Source organism: Anser cygnoides, chromosome 5 (assembly GCF_040182565.1).
Source record: "Anser cygnoides isolate HZ-2024a breed goose chromosome 5, Taihu_goose_T2T_genome, whole genome shotgun sequence".
Lineage (NCBI taxonomy): Eukaryota > Metazoa > Chordata > Aves > Anseriformes > Anatidae > Anser > Anser cygnoides.
Window position 1 is genome coordinate 13,576,303 of NC_089877.1, and position 18,995 is coordinate 13,595,297.

Genomic DNA, 18,995 nt, shown 5'->3' on the forward strand with positions numbered 1-18,995 from the left:
GCAATGTTTCTTGGTAGCATATAAGGTACTGGGGAGGGGCTTCCGCTGAAAGAGAATCCATCAAAAATACAGCAAACAAACTGTCTGCAATGGAATGTCTTTTTTATTGGCAGTGCATGATTGATTACAATGGCAACAAATAGAGAGAGTCGTCATACAGAGTCTTTCCCAGACAGTGTCTTCCACTGTGCCTTCCGCATCAGTTCTTGTCCCACCCGTTCACAAAACCTGACAACGAACCTTCCATGGAACCACGTGTTCACCTGAATACTCAGAGCAAAACGCTTTAGATGGGTACACAGCACACAGGCATCTCACTACTTTCCTTAGGCAGGGTTTGGAGAAGGCTGATACTCGGCAAGGCTTACCTGTGGGGTCTGAGAACTCTTGGAGCTCGGGTACCTGGGGCGGTAGCACAGGTGGCTCAGGTAACTTCCCAGATCTCAGCATGTCTAACTCGGCCTGCAGCTCTCGGATCTTCTTCTTCAGACGGATGCAGTTAGGGCAGAAGGAGGTGGTGGGGATTTCATGGGAGTTGCCCTGTGCAGAGGCCAGTGACAGCTCAGTTGGGCTGTCTGCTTTCAGAGACAGAGGCTCTTCTTCCTCGTCTTCAAGGATCCCCACTTCTTTGGCAGAACTAAAAGAGGAACCATGGGGGATCTTCCACTCCCCTTCACTCCGGTTTCTGCCGAGGTTCAGGGAGCTGTGCTGCATGGCAGTGCCACACCTCTCAAATATGTCTTCAGCCTGGTATTTAGATACTGTTCTGATGGAAAGTGGTGTACTGGTTGCTAACTGGTTCTCTTCAAATTTGGTAGACTCCAATGAAGCCTCCAGGACGTCTTTGAAGATGAGGTCAATCTTTTTTTTCTTTGTTTGGGGGTGAGATTCCCCCTCGTCACAGCTGCGCTTGTAGGGGCTCTTCCCTTGCTTTAATGTCGTGAGCTGGAGTGGCCCCCTCATATCCTCTTGATTTTCCACATTCTTTTCTGACTTTTCCCTCTGTAACCTTTTGTCTCCTAGAAAGGAAAATGAGGGGTGGGGATTATCACCGGGAACCGAGCAACATCCCTCAATCTAAAACTTGAATGAAAAAAAAAAAAAAGAACAAAAAGGTAGGCTGAATCCCTGCAGGTCTGTACATTGCGTTATAAACCAGGGAACTGATACAACTCAGTGGAAACCGAGGCTCGCGAGAGGAGGAGCCCTGCTAATGGGCACGTCCGCAAAAACAGAGACAGTCCTGGGTAGCCACAGTGGAGTAGGACCCACACGCTTTAAAGAGAAGAGAAACTACAGGCAGCCTGTTTAACCTGGCGGTATAACCAACCTGCGGTGGAAGGAGCCTATGAGGTAAATCACTGATCATGGTGGAACCTAATGCCCAGAGCCCAAATGCCATTTTGGCTGGCTGGAAGACCTGTGCCTGTTTTGACTTGGTAAAAGGTATCGAGTGTACAGCAGTGCAGCGAGAGATTCAGACTGTTTCACAAGAACCCCAGCATCTGTGCACGCCACAGCACAAAGGTTGCAAACCCCTTTACTCTCTTTCAGTTTGGAGGCTGCTCCAGAAATGCAAAGGCAAAGGAGTAGAAATAACTTGCACTCTTAAAGCCCAAGGTACGCATTGTCAACTGAGCTACAATGGGTGTATGCCCTCCAAGGATGGGATACCTAGCTTGTGCCAGTGGAGTCTAAGAGCATGGCCATTCAGTGATTAAAAAAAAACACAAAACACATTATAAAAGCAACCTCATACAAATTATTAATTGCTTAAAATAAAGGGAATAGCCAGATTTCCTTACCTGGAAATTCAAAAGACGATAGGTTTGGCTCAATTTCCATCATTCTTCTATCTTGTAAATAACTTCAAGCATTGATGGCTTCCCAAACAAGACGCTGCTTTATGCTGCTTTTTGGTTTTGTTTGCTTTTAAAGTGTATTCATGCTTTCATAAGAGTTACGGAGTAAAAGCTACTGTTCCCTCTCTAAGGAGAGCAATGCTAAGAATGCAGAAAAGATGCAAGACTCAAAACAGTTAGAGTAAGGCACCATAAAAAGGGTTGGCCTGCATGGCAGGGGTCTGTACTGGGTTTGATGCTGGCTGGGAACCCCAGACACTTCTTGAGGGAATCCATAACAACAGACCTTGTTTGCAACACATCCTGTTGGAGAATTTCTAAGGGCAGAGCTTTGGGTCTCTGTCTTAACATTTTCTCTGTTATGGACTCCAAGAACTATTGGCAGAGGTAGGGTTTTAGAGAATGGATCCTTCTTCTTTCTCGGTGATTTTTCCCCTAGCCAACTGAACGATTTGGCCCTATGGAAAAGCCAGAAATCACAAGACGATCCCTCATATTATTGGTATCAACTCCAGTGATGAGGCGGGTCAGAAACTACCGATAGAAACAAAACCCAGGAACCATGTTACTTTTTGTGAGTTAGTAAAGCTTGCGACTTCACTTTACTGGTTCATCTGCAGGGAATTTGGAATCTTTTAAACAGGAAACAGCCCAGCAGATTTTTGTGCCCTTCTCTGATGACCCCCCCAGTGCCCTCCCAGATGAGGCTGCAATGTCTTGCAAGTCTAGCAGTGGCCCCAAGTGATGCTCCATTTTAACAACGCTTCTGTGGTCCTCTTGCGAACACAGCCTGGAGCCCAGCTGGCCGCAGGATGGGCTCACTAAGATGTCAGGAGTTTTCTTGGACGGTATACACAGCCACCTAAGCTTCTACCCAAGTGTGAGGCAGGATATGGCAGGTCCTGAGGAGCTCAGAGGCAGATCTTCACAGCACTCATAGCACCGAGCCAGCTGTGTTATCATTTCAGCTGACACAAACCATGGCACCATGATGAATCAAGACTAAAGGCAAGTCTGTAGGGCAGGGCTCATAGCCTTGGAGCCCCTCCAGACCAGTGCTGCAACACAGCTCCTCTCAGGGCACAGTCTGTCTTTTGCAGCCCTTTCAGAAAGTACTAAGCCATCTGGACAGCTAACATCTGCATGGGATGCAGCAAAACCACTGCAGCATGTACCTGATCACTCAGTGATTAATACGGTCATTAACAGAGAAACGCACATTCATACCAGTGTTAATTCAGAAGTGGGAATTGCCCAAGCACGGCCATCAAGATGTAACACTGCAAGTGCATAAGAACTCCAAGGTGATGGAGGACAACCAGCTTTTTCAGGACATCTTGTCCACCCCATGCTTAAAGAGGAGACACCTTTTACCAAGTCAAGGCAGCAACAGCAGCTGTGTAATAATATACACGGGAATTTTAATTAGAAAGTTATTTTTAGTGTGGCTGCCCCTCCGAGGCCCTGCTGTTCTGTGGCTAGGCCTGGAAAGAAATGCCCTTAATTAACTTCGGGTCTCAGCATTGTACAGATGAATAGATGCATTAAGAATTTTTGCCTTCCTCTAAAGCTTCCTGTATTGCTGACATTACACTGACCTAAAGGACCGCTGGGTTTGTTCCAGCATGACTATTGCTAAGATAAGATAACAATTTTTATCCAGGGAAGAATCAATCTGACAAGTACAAAGCCTTCTGTACGTTGTACAAGCACTCTAAGGTTGTAAGACTAAGGAGCTGATGTTGCGCCGATCCCAAATTATCTTTCTGAAGAAAGAGGAGATAAATTAAGCCAGGAAAATGGACATACAAACACACCAAGGAAATCTCTCTTTCATATGCACGCAAAACCAGCCAGAGCTCCCTTCAACAAGCTGCTCACAGGAGCCAGAGAAAGTGGTATGTTCAAAGAAAAACCCAGCACCTGTCTCTGGGACCACCAGTTTGGCAATCCTCAGGCCAGAAAGTTTTGTGACAGGGGAGCTCTGTGATTCCTGGGCTTTGTATCAGGCCCTGGCAGCACACAGAATATACAACACAACACGACACGACACGACACGACACAACACTACATGGCACAACACAATATGATACGACATAACATGACAGAACAAAACACAACACAACACAAATCTTTCTTTCATGATTCCATGACAGTGTTTACATCGTCCTTCTTGTGCAGCAACTTCCATCCACGGCACGCAGAACTGGGGGCTCTTGCCCAGACGTGAGCTGCTTGTACAAGGGCAGCTCTCCTCACACAGCCTGGGCATTACCTACTTCACCCACTGCACTTGGTGCAACAAATGTGGCGGCCAAAGGGGACTGGGGAAAGGGTGGAAAGAGACTCACCTCTTGTGAGATTTCTGTTGATGGTCTCCTGGGACATACTGTGCAACCGCTTCATGTAGTCCTCGCTGTACCAGACCCGCAGCTTCTCCCCAGGCCGGATGTCACGACAGGCACGGAAGTAAATCCTCTCGCTGTGCTGGAAGGCCATCAGGTTCTGTTCCCTCTCCTCCCGGGAAATGATCACATACCTGCGGGCGAGGTGACAAGGCAGGCGTGAAGCACTCATTTTCTCTCCTGTGCCCCCCCGCCCTTGCACCATGACGACAACCATGATGATGCTGGAATGACCTTCAGAGAGAGCCATCGACACAGCCAGACTGGAAAGCATGGAGTTATACGCAATGGTGTGCAAAGTGCCAGAGATACAGGACAACGAGCATGGACACCCAGGGAGCACTAAACCAGTGAGTCCATTTCTGCTGGGGAAGCGACTACTACACTGTACATCTGACCTGAAGGAGTATCTCTACTAGTAATGGTGATGCAGATTCTCACTGGCAGAAGATTCTTTGCCTAGTGATGGAAACAAGGACTTCTAGATTCCCTACCAGCATTTCACATCCCAGGGCCTCCCTTGTTCTCAGGGGCATCCTGAATATGGCTGGGCCACTCTTCTGGTCTCTTCCCCAACATCATCTTCCTTTTAGTAGAAACCAGATTTCCTTGCTTCTCTCCTCTTGGTCAAGCAGAATTGAGATAACTTAGGAGAGAAAGACAGACATCCAACATGCACAGGGGTATTTGCTGGTAGTCCAAAAGGAAACCAAGGTCGTGCCAGTACTGGAAGATTTTTCATTTGGACATTCAGCACTGAAAGTCTAGGGAAACACTAACTGCCTGAAATGCCAGCACTGTGCTGTGGGGATCTCCGGGCAGTGCTGACAGAAGAGTTGCTTTCTGAGCATGGGGTTTGTTTTCCAGATACAAAATGTTTAAGTTTCAGCTCAGTAGAAACATACTAATTCACCACTCCAACCAGCTGTCCTCCGTGCAACTTGGTAAGATAGAGATCTATAAGTAGGATCATATTATTCATCCTTACACTCCTTTTGTTGTTAGTGGAAATGAAAAGGCTTGGTAATAATGGCTCTAGCTGCCTCTGTGCACAGGCTGACAACAATTGCCCAGGACTAGAAGACCTGAGCGCAGACTGGACTGGTTCACAGCTGAAAGCCTTTTCCTCTTGTATGCCGTTTGCCTCAGTTATTTAGCACTCCCTGCTGCAGTGACACTGATGGAGATGAGCAGTGTGTTGCTACTAGCCCTTGCCCAAACGTTCCCCTCTAGCTCACAGGCATTTCCTTGGCTTAAGGAAGCTGTCAATTTTTCTCTGAATGCTCTTTTTTTCTCTGGCCACGTGCATGAACAGATAAAGACACCAGCCCACATGCATGTGACCACACTCACCCACACAGATAAGGTCATAAACTTGGTCAAACTTCCCACAAAACACAGAAAATGAGTCGGCAGTGTCTCGGACTGCCCAAGGCTGCAGCAGTTCTGGTTTTAATGTTAAGCAACTGTGCATGTGCCTGGAATCAGCTGCATTTTTCCCAACTGTGTTACCCAGGACGGTCTGCAATCTTCAGCAATTATTTAAACAGGCTCTGACATTGCCAAAATAAGCCAAACATTGACTTTTATTAACTCTTATTTTATGTATTTTTTATGACAAAACTAATGAACCTTTAGACCACTGGTTTATGCGTTTGAGAAGGAGCAGAGGCCTGGAGCAGTGTGGTGGGAAGGAAGACCAGCAAAGGTGCTCAGCTGCTGCTGCCAGGCCGACACTTCTGGATATTAGTCATCACAAAAGCGGTGGTGGTCATCCAGACAGACCTGCCACCGCACCCTGAAGATGCAGCCATTTGCCGCAGTCAGTCTGATGCACTGTTGCGTGGGTGATCCTCAGAGATGCTCTCCGCCATGCTAGCAAAATGCTGGGATGCTTTCTAGTGGCAGCAAAGGAGAGACCCTGCAGCTCATAGCTCCTTAATGCAGGACCCAAATCCCCACCACCAGTGGCACTGAGGGCTTCACAGGGCAGTGGCTAGCAAGGCAGGTCCACCCCATGTCTCCCAGCAATGAGGGTTAGAAAAATTCTCTAACACATCACTTTGTACAGGGAGGGGAGAGACTGGGTAACCACTCCTCACTTTTCTTATGAAGTATTTTATTAAGCATTAGTGTGCTTTTCCTGCTGGCTCTCCTCCTGCCCCTGAGCTCCTCCAAGATTCTGCCTCCGAGAGTCTGTCAGCGCTGCTGGCCAGCAGTGACTGGCACTGGAGATTTCACTAGGAGAGATTAAGGAAGCCTTTAGCAGACAGTTGTGGAATAATCCGGTCATTAACACGTTTCTTCGTGGCTGCTGGCAGCTCGGAGCTGGTTTATGTTGTGAGAGAGAAAGGTTGTATCCACGATAATTTCCTGAGGTAACATGAATGCGGATGAGATCATCCACAAAGACAAAATGCTTTCCAGCCAACGCTGCCCAGCCCTGACTCCAGCAGCCCCAAAGGCACAAATTACACAGGTTAGGAAGGATTGCATAAAACTCAAATTCCAGCTGTTGGACTAAGACGCCCAGTGCTGCTGCACATCATGGTTTGAGCCACTCCAAAACCCCCAGTCCGCTCAGCGAGGCAGGGCCACAGGCTGCCTGAGGAGAGCCTGTGCCCAACACGCAACTGGTACTAAGGCAACAAACAGCCTTTGTTCAGACACCTGGGACAAAAATGGCACTGCTGTCACAGAGGGTTTCCTGTGGGACTGTGATCCCTGGAGGAAGAGCAGGGATGGGACCACTGCTGGGGCAGGCCCAGCCATCTGGAGCTCCAAGCAGGACACCTCATCTGCCCTGAGGCACAGACCTCCCATCCACTTGAGCCCTGGGATGGACCAGGCTCCCGGCGAGGCTTGAGGCCAACAGAGTCTGCCCAGGCTGCTCAGGACCAGCCGCTGAGACAGTCCTGGCACCGGAGGAGAGCATCTACGAGCTCTACTTGCTGCTGTGGGGGCTTGGATCAACCTCATAGCCGGCAGAAGCACAGCTCCACAGGGGCACCTGCCCCAGCAATGACTATCCTCATTATCGTTTATTCTGAGCCATGGCCCTTTTAGGAGGCCAAATGGTCACGTTTTGGGATAGTCCACTGAGCACACTTAAAAAAACGTCAAAGTATTTTTTGGCAGCCAGGGCCTCTTCCTCCCCAGCCTTAGCAGCAAGGCAATGGGAGCAGCTGGGAGAGATGGTGGGGTACAAGGGAGACCTTGCAGCCAGTGGCTCAGGCTTCTGCTCCTCTCCCAAGGATTTGCCCCATGCCTTCCCCCTCCCTGCTGACCCCTCCACTGCTCATCCTTTGGCCAGCCCCAGCGATGCTCTGCTGATAGCCTGTCATCACAGAGTACCACCAGGAAAAGGCCACGGGTCTTTCCAAAGTCAAGGTGGGGCGCAGCACTGTGGCGGAAGGTGCAGCAGGAGAGCTGCTAGCAGCCCAGGCAGGCACCATGGGGTGCCACCACTCAACCACCGCCCCAGCTCTCTGCTGCTGAGCACTCCTGAGGAGACTCAGCATCTGTGACGGGTACGGTCTGGAGCAACGTGTAACATGTTCAGGCAGAGATTTGAAGAGAGAAACAAATGACTCAACAGCAGCTGTGTTAAAAGTGTTATATATTTATTGTAATCTTAACAAAAATACTTTGAGAGAGAGGATTTTTCAGCATGGACAAGACATGGAGACAGTGGGGCTGAGCACAGCAGTTTGCTTTAACACGGGCACTTACTTCAACAGCCAGTCAACATGCTGTCTGCAGGAGGAAGTATCCTTTGCGAGCCAGTACAGAAAAGCCATTCCACCAAGGGGTCTACACAGGGCAGGCAACAGGTCCCCAGAGCTGGGCCAATCTGTAACAGTCCACAGAGGAAACTGGGGGAGAACTCAGTCAGTCCATAGTACAAGGTCCCTTCTCCAGACCAGAGCCCAGCCTCTGGGGGGTTCTACGAAGGTTGCAATTCCTGCGCAAGGACAACAGGTTCTCTCTCTCTCTCTCTCAAGGCATCTGTGCAGGCAAACTGTTGGCAGCGATGATGCCAACAGCACCCCTAACTCCCTCTAGCGCTCAGCACTGGCGGGAGCCTCCTCCTCTGCTGACCTGAGGGTTCCTGCATGGAATCCCCCCAGACAACATCAAAGGAACTAATCCTATCAGTATATCCATGGGAGAACATCAGCAGGGACCAATTATTATAAAAATATAAAATACTACCTCTAATATATAGCAGCAGCACTGTATTGACTCAGAAAGCCTTTAAAACTTATCACCATTTTTCATTTCTCTGTGATTCATATTATTAGATCCACTTACACCATTTTCCCCAATCTTCCCTTCAACTGAAGAGAGACTGTGACTTTTGCAGAACACAAACGGTACAACAGAAGTAGAAGGACATCCTCACAGGAAGGTAAGTGCCCTGGTCTGGCGCCAGCACTATGAGGAACTTCCTTTGCATGAAACCAAAGTGGGTCATTCCTCAGAAGAAAGGAGGTCTTTCTTTTTACCAGACCTCTACTTTCTTGAGCAAGGGCCTTTTACCAAACCACTAAAAATAAATTATTTGAATTAGGATTACAGAACAATTAAGAAGAAAAAAGGAAAAGAACATCAGGAATGCCTGACACAGGAGACGTACAGTCACCTTCCCATCAGAGAAGCTAGTGCACTATTCTTTCAAAGGATAGGCCAAAAGATTGAAGAAGATCCTTCACGAAGACATAAAATGAGCCATCCTTCTGCTATTCTGTGCTGCCTATGTTCCATTCCTGCTGAAATTTATACAGCTTTTTGGCTAAGCCTGTAGCCCATGTTACGTGATGATGGGCATTCATGTTAACTTGAATAGTTTTCAGCAACCCACCTCTCCCCACAATAGAACAGCCCAGAGAGCAGTGGTGTGCTAACTGTGTGTGGATAACACCTGGGCCCTCTTCCCTGCTGAGGCACGACACGATAATGGTCCAGATTTATCCAGAGATGGGGGCAGCACAGTAGGTGCGGACGTGCAAATCAAGCAGAAAACAGAGATGCTGTAAAAAAGCTGCCACATATGTTATCACCACCTAAGGTGACATTATTAAAGACTAGTTTAGGAATTGGGATGGTACATGGAAACCTCATGCAGCACTAAAGCAATTAAAATGTTTAAACAGTTCTTTCTTGCATCTCTAAGGGAAAAGGAAGCAGTATAAAACCAACATGTTCAAGAACTTAAACTATACAGCTGGGACTTGGGGTTGTAAACTCTTCATGATAGGAGAACACAGTACATATTCCACCCTAAGTAATACTGAGCAAGTCCGAAGTAACTGTACTGAAGTTGACAGAGTTACAGTGACACAAAACCAAATTGTTCTTGAGGTCAGAAGCAGGCCCTGTATCTTCCCTTGTTTCTGTGCAGTCTCTCACATTTTGAGGAGGGAGAGGTGATTCAAAACTAAAGATTACAACATGCAAGAAAATAATATGATACAATTTTGTTTAAGAGCTGTCATATTACGAAATAACCGTATTTTAAGTGCAATTGTGAAAGGTAGGTGAGGGTTTCAGATAGACTGGAGGAGACAAAGATTAAACTATTTGATATAAATGCACGTGGTATTGCAGCATCCAGGCACATGCCATAGCAGCCCTTCTCAGCAGTCTAATGCCACACAGGGCTCAAATCTTTTCTCCTGTCATTCTGATGGCAGAAAGTTCTCTCATCTTTGTGCTTTCTTCCCTTCCCTGCATATGCTTTGCTTTTATATACCTTTCCCAAACCTATGCCTAACAGTCACAGTAAGCCCTGAATTGCCCATTATTGCTGAACACAAGATAAAAATAATGAGCAATAAATCTTTAGAGCTGTAAGGATGCATCTGTTAGTTAAGACTCTGCAGAGTGCATACACTAATTCACAGGAAGATGACGGGAAGGTAGTATTAGGGTAAATTTGTGGGTTGATTGCAAGGGAGCTCTCTAGGACACTGCCTCAGTAAATAATGTTTCACAGGCACAAAAAGAGATCAAGATAATGATTTCCTACTATATCTCTTAGCTTACAGAGCATTTAAAGCATGGGGAAAACGGTGAAATCTCCTAATCTCTATGAATAGAAAGATGCCCTACATCCCAAGCTCTATAAGGTCTGAGATTCCTCTTTGCCACTGCAGAGGGACAGCACTACTATTCAGCTGCCATAATTCACAGTGCTTTGTTAGATGTTAGCTGGGGGATGGATGGGTTGGGGGTGGCTGTTGACCTTCCCCACATAGTACTAATACACACGTAGAGGCCATGTGAGCATGCAGCAGCTCAGGACAGGGCACCCTTCTTTATATGAAGCAGACTAAAAATGGTGTTTTCTCTTTCGTGACCTGGTAATCCGTGCAGGAGGAGTCTGTTTTGAGGGGGTTTGATTAGACTCTGCACTGGGCTCAGGGGCTGGTTTTGTGCAAGCTGCTTGCAGAAGAGACCCCTGCATGACACTAGGACCCTGTATCCTATGAAAAGCCTGGACCCCATCACGGATTTCTGATAGGGTTTGGCACATCTGGCCAACCTGGCCGGTGAGGTCAGCCATCTTCTGACCGATGACGTGCATGCTCTCTGCCATGTCCCTGTGAATAGCCACCAGCTCCTGGCAGAACTGCCTGAACAGCTCTGTTTGCTGCGAGTGGGAATGAAGAAGCTGGCGATCGAAGCTGGAGAGGGGCGGGCTCCTTGTGCGGGGGCGTGGGGGTCTGCAGGACGAGGAGGTGCGTGGTGATGGACGGTGCAATTCCTGCCTTTGGCTGATAGCTTCTGAGTGCTCTGACGAGGAAGAGGTGTGGAGGAAGGAGGGCCCAGAGAGCTGGCTGACTCCTGCACTGGCCCTCTTCAGCGAGGAGGAGCAGTGTTCCCGAGAAGTGCCTGGCATCTCTTCATCTTCGTCAGCTTAAACAGAAAAGGAAGCATGAATTATTAACGTGAAAACCCTCACAACTCTGACTTCTGTTTCAAGGTATCTCAAAGCATGTGGAAAAAGAGTTCCCCCCCACCCCTGCAGCCTGTAGATGCTGGCGCGTAACTCAACATGCACACGCTGCAATGTTAGCAGCTGGCTGACAAGCTTAGCCACAAGAGGCCTGAAGAGCAGGCAAACCCAGCCAACTCAGGAGGAGTCCAAGCTGCCATGGTGTCTTCTACATAGCATTATTCACTACTAGAAGATCAACCAATTTCAGACCATAGCAATGACTCGCTTTCTGCAAAATCACAACTAGCTAGAACACTCCAGTATTTTGGGGAGACAAAGGTGCCTGGTCTTTGGTTGAACCTCAAAATACCCGACACATTTAGCTCCTCATGCCAGACCCCTGCACCCATGTTATTTCTTACATCCTCCTCATCAAGAAAGACACAGATGTAGCACTTGCTGCTCACAAAGTCTGTACTGCAAGGCCACTATGTGGCTTGCCACCACTGAGTAAGGTGAACAGGCAGTCAGGCATAGCAGCAACAGGACCTCGTATTTACCGGGCAAGCATACTTGATGCAAAAACAAAATCAAAGCAAACACTACCAGAAAGTTCTTGTTAGTCTGATAAATATCTAGTGATGTGCCAGTTCATGGGTACAGGCATGCCAAGTATAAGAAGAGATGATATTACAGTTGTTGCAACTGTCCACTATCTCCTTGCAACTGTTGTTGCAACTGTCCACTAGCTCAAGCTGTATTAATTTTACCTCTGAAATAGCACAACTGGCTTCCAAGATAGATACAAAGAATGACCAAGTCCCACTTCATCAGCACTTGGAAGATTTTCGTCCTTGCATTCCCACTAACAGTGTTACTTCAGATATGAGATAAGACCTAACATGATAGGACAGTGCCATCCGTGATGTATTAGTTGGCCTACTTCCAAGAAGTTATCTCCTCTTTCTCTCCTGTGTATCTCTAAAAGCTCACAGACCAAGAAGTTTCCACCACCACACAAGAAAACCGTATATATGCAACTGGGGAAAGACTTCCAAAAAGCAGCTCGTGGTTCAGCACTGGAAGGTATCTGAGAGTAGTGATGCAGGAAGATTAACTTAGAAAGCAGGGCCAGTAGTTTCTCAAAAAAGAGTGGAGAAGGGAGCCATTATCATCTACCTTTTTCATAGCACTTGCACTGAGCCTTCAGACCACTAGTAAGAAACCACTAGTGGCCTGGCCTCATGCCACAAATGGCAGTGATCACTGAGCTACACCCAAGAGCCCTCTTGGAAGGAAGATGGTTACCATGCAGCGATCCATTAGTGACGGGCACACGGCTCACAGCCTGACAGCTCTGCCGTTTTACTGGGGTGCATGCAAGATGAAGAACTCCTAATCCTTCACAAATGCTCTTTCACGGACTGGAGGCAGTTGCACTTCAACTACTGCTGTTCCCTCACTTGTAGGATTAGTTCAGGCTTATGACCTGTTAAGAAAGCGTAATCCAATGTCTACCCTTAGAAGACAGAATAGAAAAGTACTAGATAAATAGATAAAGAAGATGATCTTAACTCAGAAACAACCTTCTCTCAATCCATCTCATCACCCCACGATCACCAGAGCCTTCCCTTGAAACCAAACACTGCAGCAGGACCTGGCTTGACGGGCAACCCAGCACCTCACAAAAACACACAACGCTCCTCCAGTGTCAAACTGAGAAAGGCAAGCATAAGACAGAGAGGTGTTAAGGCAATGATACTTACAGCTTGTTGACGGGCTGTCAACCACGTCCAGATCCGCTCTCCGGAAGCCGTGCATCTGGCGTGATGAATGCAGCGTTGACTCGATGGCTCTCTCGTGGGCGGTCAGGACGATGGCCGAGGGCCGCCCCTTGCTGCTGGGGCTAGAGAGGGACCTCTGCATGAATGCCAGTTTGTCCTTGGTCCTTCTCTTCATGTCGTCCCATCTGTGTTTAATGTCTTTTACAGACCTGGGGACCTGGCTGACTGATGTGATCTGCCTGGCTATGTCTTCCCAGATCTTGTCCCTGTCAGCATGGGATAGACGCATTGTCTCCCTCCCAAACAGCATGGCTTCATTTCGGGTCACCTCAGTGACCAGAATGTCCAGTTCTTCCTTGGAAAACTTGGGCTTCCTCTTTCGTTCAGCCATGTTCCTTGGGTTGAACATCCCACAAAGCACAATTGGGTAAAAGGAAATCAGCGCAAAGTATCCCCCTGCATCCAACCACTTGACCAGTGCTGCGTCTGGGCTGAGGAGTTTGGTGGGATCCAGCTCCCCCCCACCCTCATCAGCCTCTCAGTTTTCCCTCAATCGCACCAAGAAAAGGCAGTCGTTTTGTTTTTAAGAGGCAATTTACAAGCTTAAAAAAAAAAAAAACAACGAAAGACAAACACCAAGCGAGAGCAGTGTGAAGGAACCTTCTCAGATTAGCAGTTAAAATCAAATTTTACACTTAGCCTGATGCCCTGGCTCACACAGGAGAATTCAGTACAGCCTCATATCACTTGCTGCAGTTTGTATACAGAAAAAAAAAGCACGAGGACCTGCAATCATATTCATGAATTAGTTTCTAAGGTGACATTGCTCAAAAACAGGTTCTTGAGGAAATTTAGAGGCCTGAAACATATCTCATTGTTCTGCCTGGCAGAACATGCCATGGAAACTTTTACACTACCCTTTTTGTTAAAACTCACAGAATCTCATGCAGAGGCTACACTAAAGTGGATTTTTTATTTTTATTTTCAGGGGAGGGAGATTTTAAGTAGATTCATGGGCAATTTCTGTAATTTGTTTTTCCTAAGGAAAAGTCTCTTCTTCAGCACCACAGTACTGAGCCTCCAACGTCTGTCTGCTTCACAGTAAGCTTTTGTTTTACCCAGAAATGGTTGCCATTTCCTATTGTTCTCAAAAGGAATGAGGCCACCCACTTGCTTTTCTTGGCTAGGCTTTGCTGTCACTGCTGCTTACAGGATCCTGCGCCTAGCCTCTGGTGCTTCAAAAGAACAACACGCAGCCTCAGCCCTCTGAGGAGCAGCAGCCATCCTGAGAACGAGCAATTCTGTGTGGCGCCTCCAAGGGGGGGTCAGAAGCATTCATTTTTTCAGCGACAGTCAAAGGAAACTTAAAAAATAAGCAAAATATTAGTCCTGAATATGTTTTTTTATTGGGGAAAAAAAAAAAAAAAGAGTATATCTATTCCCTAGGGAAGGAGAAGATGGATTGTGTGAATATGCAATTCTGTGTGTAAACAGGGTGGGATTGTGGATAGAGGAATAATCCGCAGCCTGGGCGATGAGAACCTGAAGTGATCAGGCGGCCGTGGACGAGAAGAACCACTGGGATATTTTAGTGCATGTGTTGATCTGAATTACAACAGAGTAAGTAAAAGGTTGAAACAGTTACTCTAGTGTTATACACTTTAGAAAAGATTGCTTTTACTTAAAGCAGTTAAAAGCAGGTATGTTGGGGGCTTTTTTTTGAGAGAGGTCAACTTTTTCAGTGTTCATGTGATATAATTCTAAGTATTTTAAAAGGAAGTTCTCAGAAATCTGCGTCGGCATGGACTGTTTGTTGAGAACACAACACATCCGAGGTAAAAGACTTCAGCGTTAATATAAATCATTCCCAGAACCATTACTACAAACCTAGAAAACTAATGTTTAAAAAGGATATCAAGATGTAACACAGAAGAAGTAAAACATCTTCATAGTTAGGACACCTAACAACCTTAGTATTGCTCTAAGTGACACCGTGGGAGAGAAAACATATTGGCTTCCCCATATGCTAAATTTTCTGTTCATGGTCCCAAACTAAATGAAAGCAAAGATGCTGTTGTTAGCATTATTGTGATATTAGGGGAAAAAAATCTCACTGGGATAGCTCAGACCCTCCTATTCCAAGAAATGAGATTTGATCCTAAAATCTAGGCTGGATGTCCTATCTCTCACAGCCAGACTTCAGCCACCCCACAGTACTTTCTGAGAAGCTGGAACGAGCCAAAGGCCTCACTTGTCCCACAATGGTGATGGCCCCGCTGGCACCCCAGGCCTTTCAGCGCTGCCATGGCCCAGCAGAAGTAGAGGTGGTTTGGGGTACACTCATGTGGAAGGAGCTTGTAGACTTCAGACTACGAAAAACTCACAGAAAGGTAAAGTGACTCTTGTCAGCCATCATCCTAGTTTCTTCTTAGCACTGTTACACTTCCGTTTAACAAATCTCGCTGACACTGCTGCCTTCCATCAGGGAAAGTGTCAGAAGCTGTTAACCTTGGTTGAAGCTGAAACACCAGTGGGAAATGCTGCTCAGACCCAAGACATGTACGGGGAGAGCCAGGAGCTAAGTGCACAGAAATATTTCACTGGGACAACTGTAAATTAATCCTTGAGATACTGTTTTGGTGAAGCTTCATTTATGCAGGGACAGAAGGAGCGTTTAGGGAAGATGGTAATTAAATGATGGAGAGCCAGCAAAGCGCTTGCGACACTGATCTCCAGAAAAAAAAAAAAAAGAAAGAAAAAAAACCCCACCACCACCAACAAAAAACTTAAAAGGAAAAAGGAGTTTTCCCAGCTGAACACTGGAAGAGGAGGAAAAGGCTATGTGAAACACTGAGCAAGAGAACGTTTACTATTTGATTTTTATCATATCCAGCAAAATTGGGCTTCATGTGTACTTTCTTTGAGTACCCACAACTGCATAGAACCATCAACTCTTCCCTGCAGTAGAAACAAACCTACACTGACAAGCTGCTCTGGTGAAAAGGAGTACCACCATTTCGCTAAGTGCCCCTTGGTACAGGTGAACTTGCAGTACCTAATTCTCTCAGGAGCTGCTCAGAGCCTCTGATGGGGTCAGGAAATCTGTGCTCTTTCTACTCTGCTGAACCTACGGCTGCTGTCACCAGCACAATTGCACCGACGAGGAATTAGAGTCCCTTTTTACTCTTCCCAGACAGGGTATCCCATTAAGTGCATTTAGCACAACGTCTGGCAGACCCAGCTATTCAGGTTTCAGGGTTTCCTCTTATCTGCTCCAGCAGGACTTTGGTCAAAACTATTTACGACAACGTAAGTATTGCAATAGCAAACTCGCCACATAAAGCGTAATCGAGTTCTGGACAGTTTTAATCATTTAATTCAATTAGTGTTAGATTCCCAGCAGGCATATTAACCTCCTCCTCCTAAAAATGCAGACAATATTACTAGTTTCTGTCAGAGAGATCTTCTGCTCATGCACTTCCCCTAACATGCAGGTTATCAGTAGGAGCAGTCACTGTAAGCTGCGAGTACCTCTCTGGGGATGCTGTGTGGGTTTTACAAGCTCCAGAGGAGGCACAGCAGTGGGGCTTTGAATGTGCTCTGTAGCCCAAGTCAATCTGAAAGCGTAAGACTTCACAGCTGTTTTTTTAAAACCAAAAGTGAAGTTGTAAACTACATGAACAGTGGGCACTTAACAATCACCCTTACAAAGACATCAACCAACTCCAAGCCTTTAAGAAGCCTTTGCCTCTAAGAAGCAAGCATATAGTTGCTTCAGAGCCCTGGGGAAAAAAAATTACAGCGATCGCAGTCCTGCAGTGCTTTAGTTTAGGATCCATTTGCTCTGCATAACTTTCTGTCTGCAACACGTAAGAACATTTGAGCCACCTGCTAGAAGGTAACAGAGAGCAGTATATGAAGCTCAACAAAACGACTTGTGCACAGGCTCGTGGCTTTCACTCCTCCTGAACACATGGATAGCGACAGTAACCCAGGTTATAACATATATACATATTTTGAAAGAGGTCCTGTAAAATCAAAAAAAACAGCTCATTGCTTAAAGATCTATTGATCCGGATTTGTCCTGCTCTGAGTAGGCCACTGGAGTGTATGACCTCCAGAGGTCCCTTCCCAGCTCTAGTACTGAACGAAGATCAACTTGCAGACATCTCCATTATAAGGAAGATATAAAACAGTCTTGCTCCCCATGGCCTCTCTGTCATCATGTTTTGGAAGGGGAAGGGAACAGAGAGGGACGCAAAGGAGAAAGAGATGAATGAATTTTGAACTAGCCTTTTCACATGGGCTGAGGGAGACGATGAGTTTCAACTGTACTAAAAACCTGAGAACTGAGACAGTCCCATGTAAGAATGGACAGAGAATATATATGCCAAAATTAGCCTGGAGACCCCCCACATGAGGCACTGCACTCCAACAGTTCGTTTAGGCACCACCAGTTTGCAGGTGCTTCCTATCCAGCACCTCAGTCTGAGCAAAGTGATAGACACACAGGGGCACGTTTCCTGGACTTTCTGAACGACTTTTCATTTTTGGTCAGATCCGTTTTTTTTAAGTAGGATCCCCAACAACTGAGTAACAGAATTTCCTCAGAAGTAAACAGGAACAACAGCTGGTTCTGTGTAAGCCTTCAGAAGACCTAACCTCAGCAGCAACAGTTTAAGAATTTACGTCCGAGAAAGCAACAATTTTTTTTGATGTTTGCCGTGATTCACAGTATTTGGTCACTGAGTCCCCAGAAACAAACAAACAAAAAAACATAGGAAGAGGTTTACACATGTCCCTGCAGTTCAAAACCATGGAGTTTCATAAAGAATTGGAAACAACAGCACTCTACACTAGACAGAGATAAAGGGTGTGTTATTGTGCCAGTGGCCAGCTTAGGGGAAGATGCTTGCAGTATCAGGAGCATCTTGACTGACTAAAGAGGGAAAGGGCAAGAAGATATTGTCACTGCCATGTCATCTGCTATGCTTCGTACTCCTTCCTTCCTTCCGCTGCCCTGGGTAAACAGGGACTTGAAGTTAAAACAGCAAGTGCTGCGGTGTACAAATTGTTCTCAGCGGGAACATGAAAATGGACTCAGATGTGGTAGTCAAACAACAAAAACAATAGCCAGATCTACAAGAAGAGAGAGGAGTCAGCCCAAGCTGCCCTCCCCGTGCCATACCCACCTACCCAGAGGGTGAGTAGATCTGCTTTGCAAAGCACTCCATCTGTGAGTGATGGCAAAGAGCACCATCTGAAAAACAAAAAGAGCGCTGTCTACAGCGTCCTGGAAGCATGATTTCTGTGGGTAATCTCCATGACAGGTAATATCCTAGTGCAGGATATTGAGTGCGTCTCTGTTTGAAGGCCAGCAACGTACAAAAGCAATGCTTTTTGAGGACCACTATTTCCACTTGTACTGTCTGTCAGTCTCCAAGTAGTACTGATATTACAAGTATTTTTCAAGAGTAAAAACAGAAAGATCAGTAAATACAGCCTGCACAGGTCCTCTTCCCCAGAAGCTGCAAATATCCCCTTTACTGTCCCTACCCTTCTCACAAAACTGTAACCTCTCTGCCTTTCAAGGCTGTACAAAATGGCCCAGACCACACTTGTCTTAACTATGGCAAACACATGTTTAAACAAGAACATTCTATTCTTTGGTGCTGGAACCATGAGTAATGCCCATATAAATCCAGATACCAAATCCACGTTGGTGGTACAAGGAAGAAGAGTTCATCATATGATTTTTGCTTTCCAAGACCGTTTTCCCCCAGTTTCACTGTTGTCCAGATCACGTAAAGAGGTGATATAACCCAAGCAGAAAAGTCTCACTGATTTCCGAACTTCACACTCTTTACTTCAAGACATGCATCCTCCTACCTAACTGTACACAATACCACTGCTTTTTTTGGAAGCGACAACTCCAGTCTCAGCACAGGACTATCAGTTTCTCACACAGTAGTGAACAACTGTAATGGCTGGAATTCTTACA

The 18,995-nt window shown here is 46.5% G+C and overlaps 1 protein-coding gene across 6 annotated transcripts in view; it reads right to left on the reverse strand.

Annotated features, from left to right (window-relative positions):
- The window catches only part of PRDM11 (PR/SET domain 11), a 47,532-nt gene that overhangs the window by 9,403 nt on the left and 19,134 nt on the right, over nucleotides 1-18,995 (reverse strand). For 3 of the 6 annotated variants that reach the window (XM_066998952.1, XM_066998954.1, XM_066998953.1), the window contains 2 exons: nucleotides 4,214-4,401; nucleotides 369-1,019 (listed from right to left, as the gene is read on the reverse strand). In XM_066998952.1, coding sequence (XP_066855053.1) covers nucleotides 369-1,019; nucleotides 4,214-4,401 — 839 coding nt within the window. Of the gene's footprint in view, nucleotides 1-368; nucleotides 1,020-1,805; nucleotides 2,352-4,213; nucleotides 4,402-7,869; nucleotides 11,189-12,976; nucleotides 13,390-18,995 lie in introns of those variants that run through there. The other 3 variants (XM_013193831.3, XM_066998956.1, XM_066998955.1) reach the window with 3 other exon arrangements.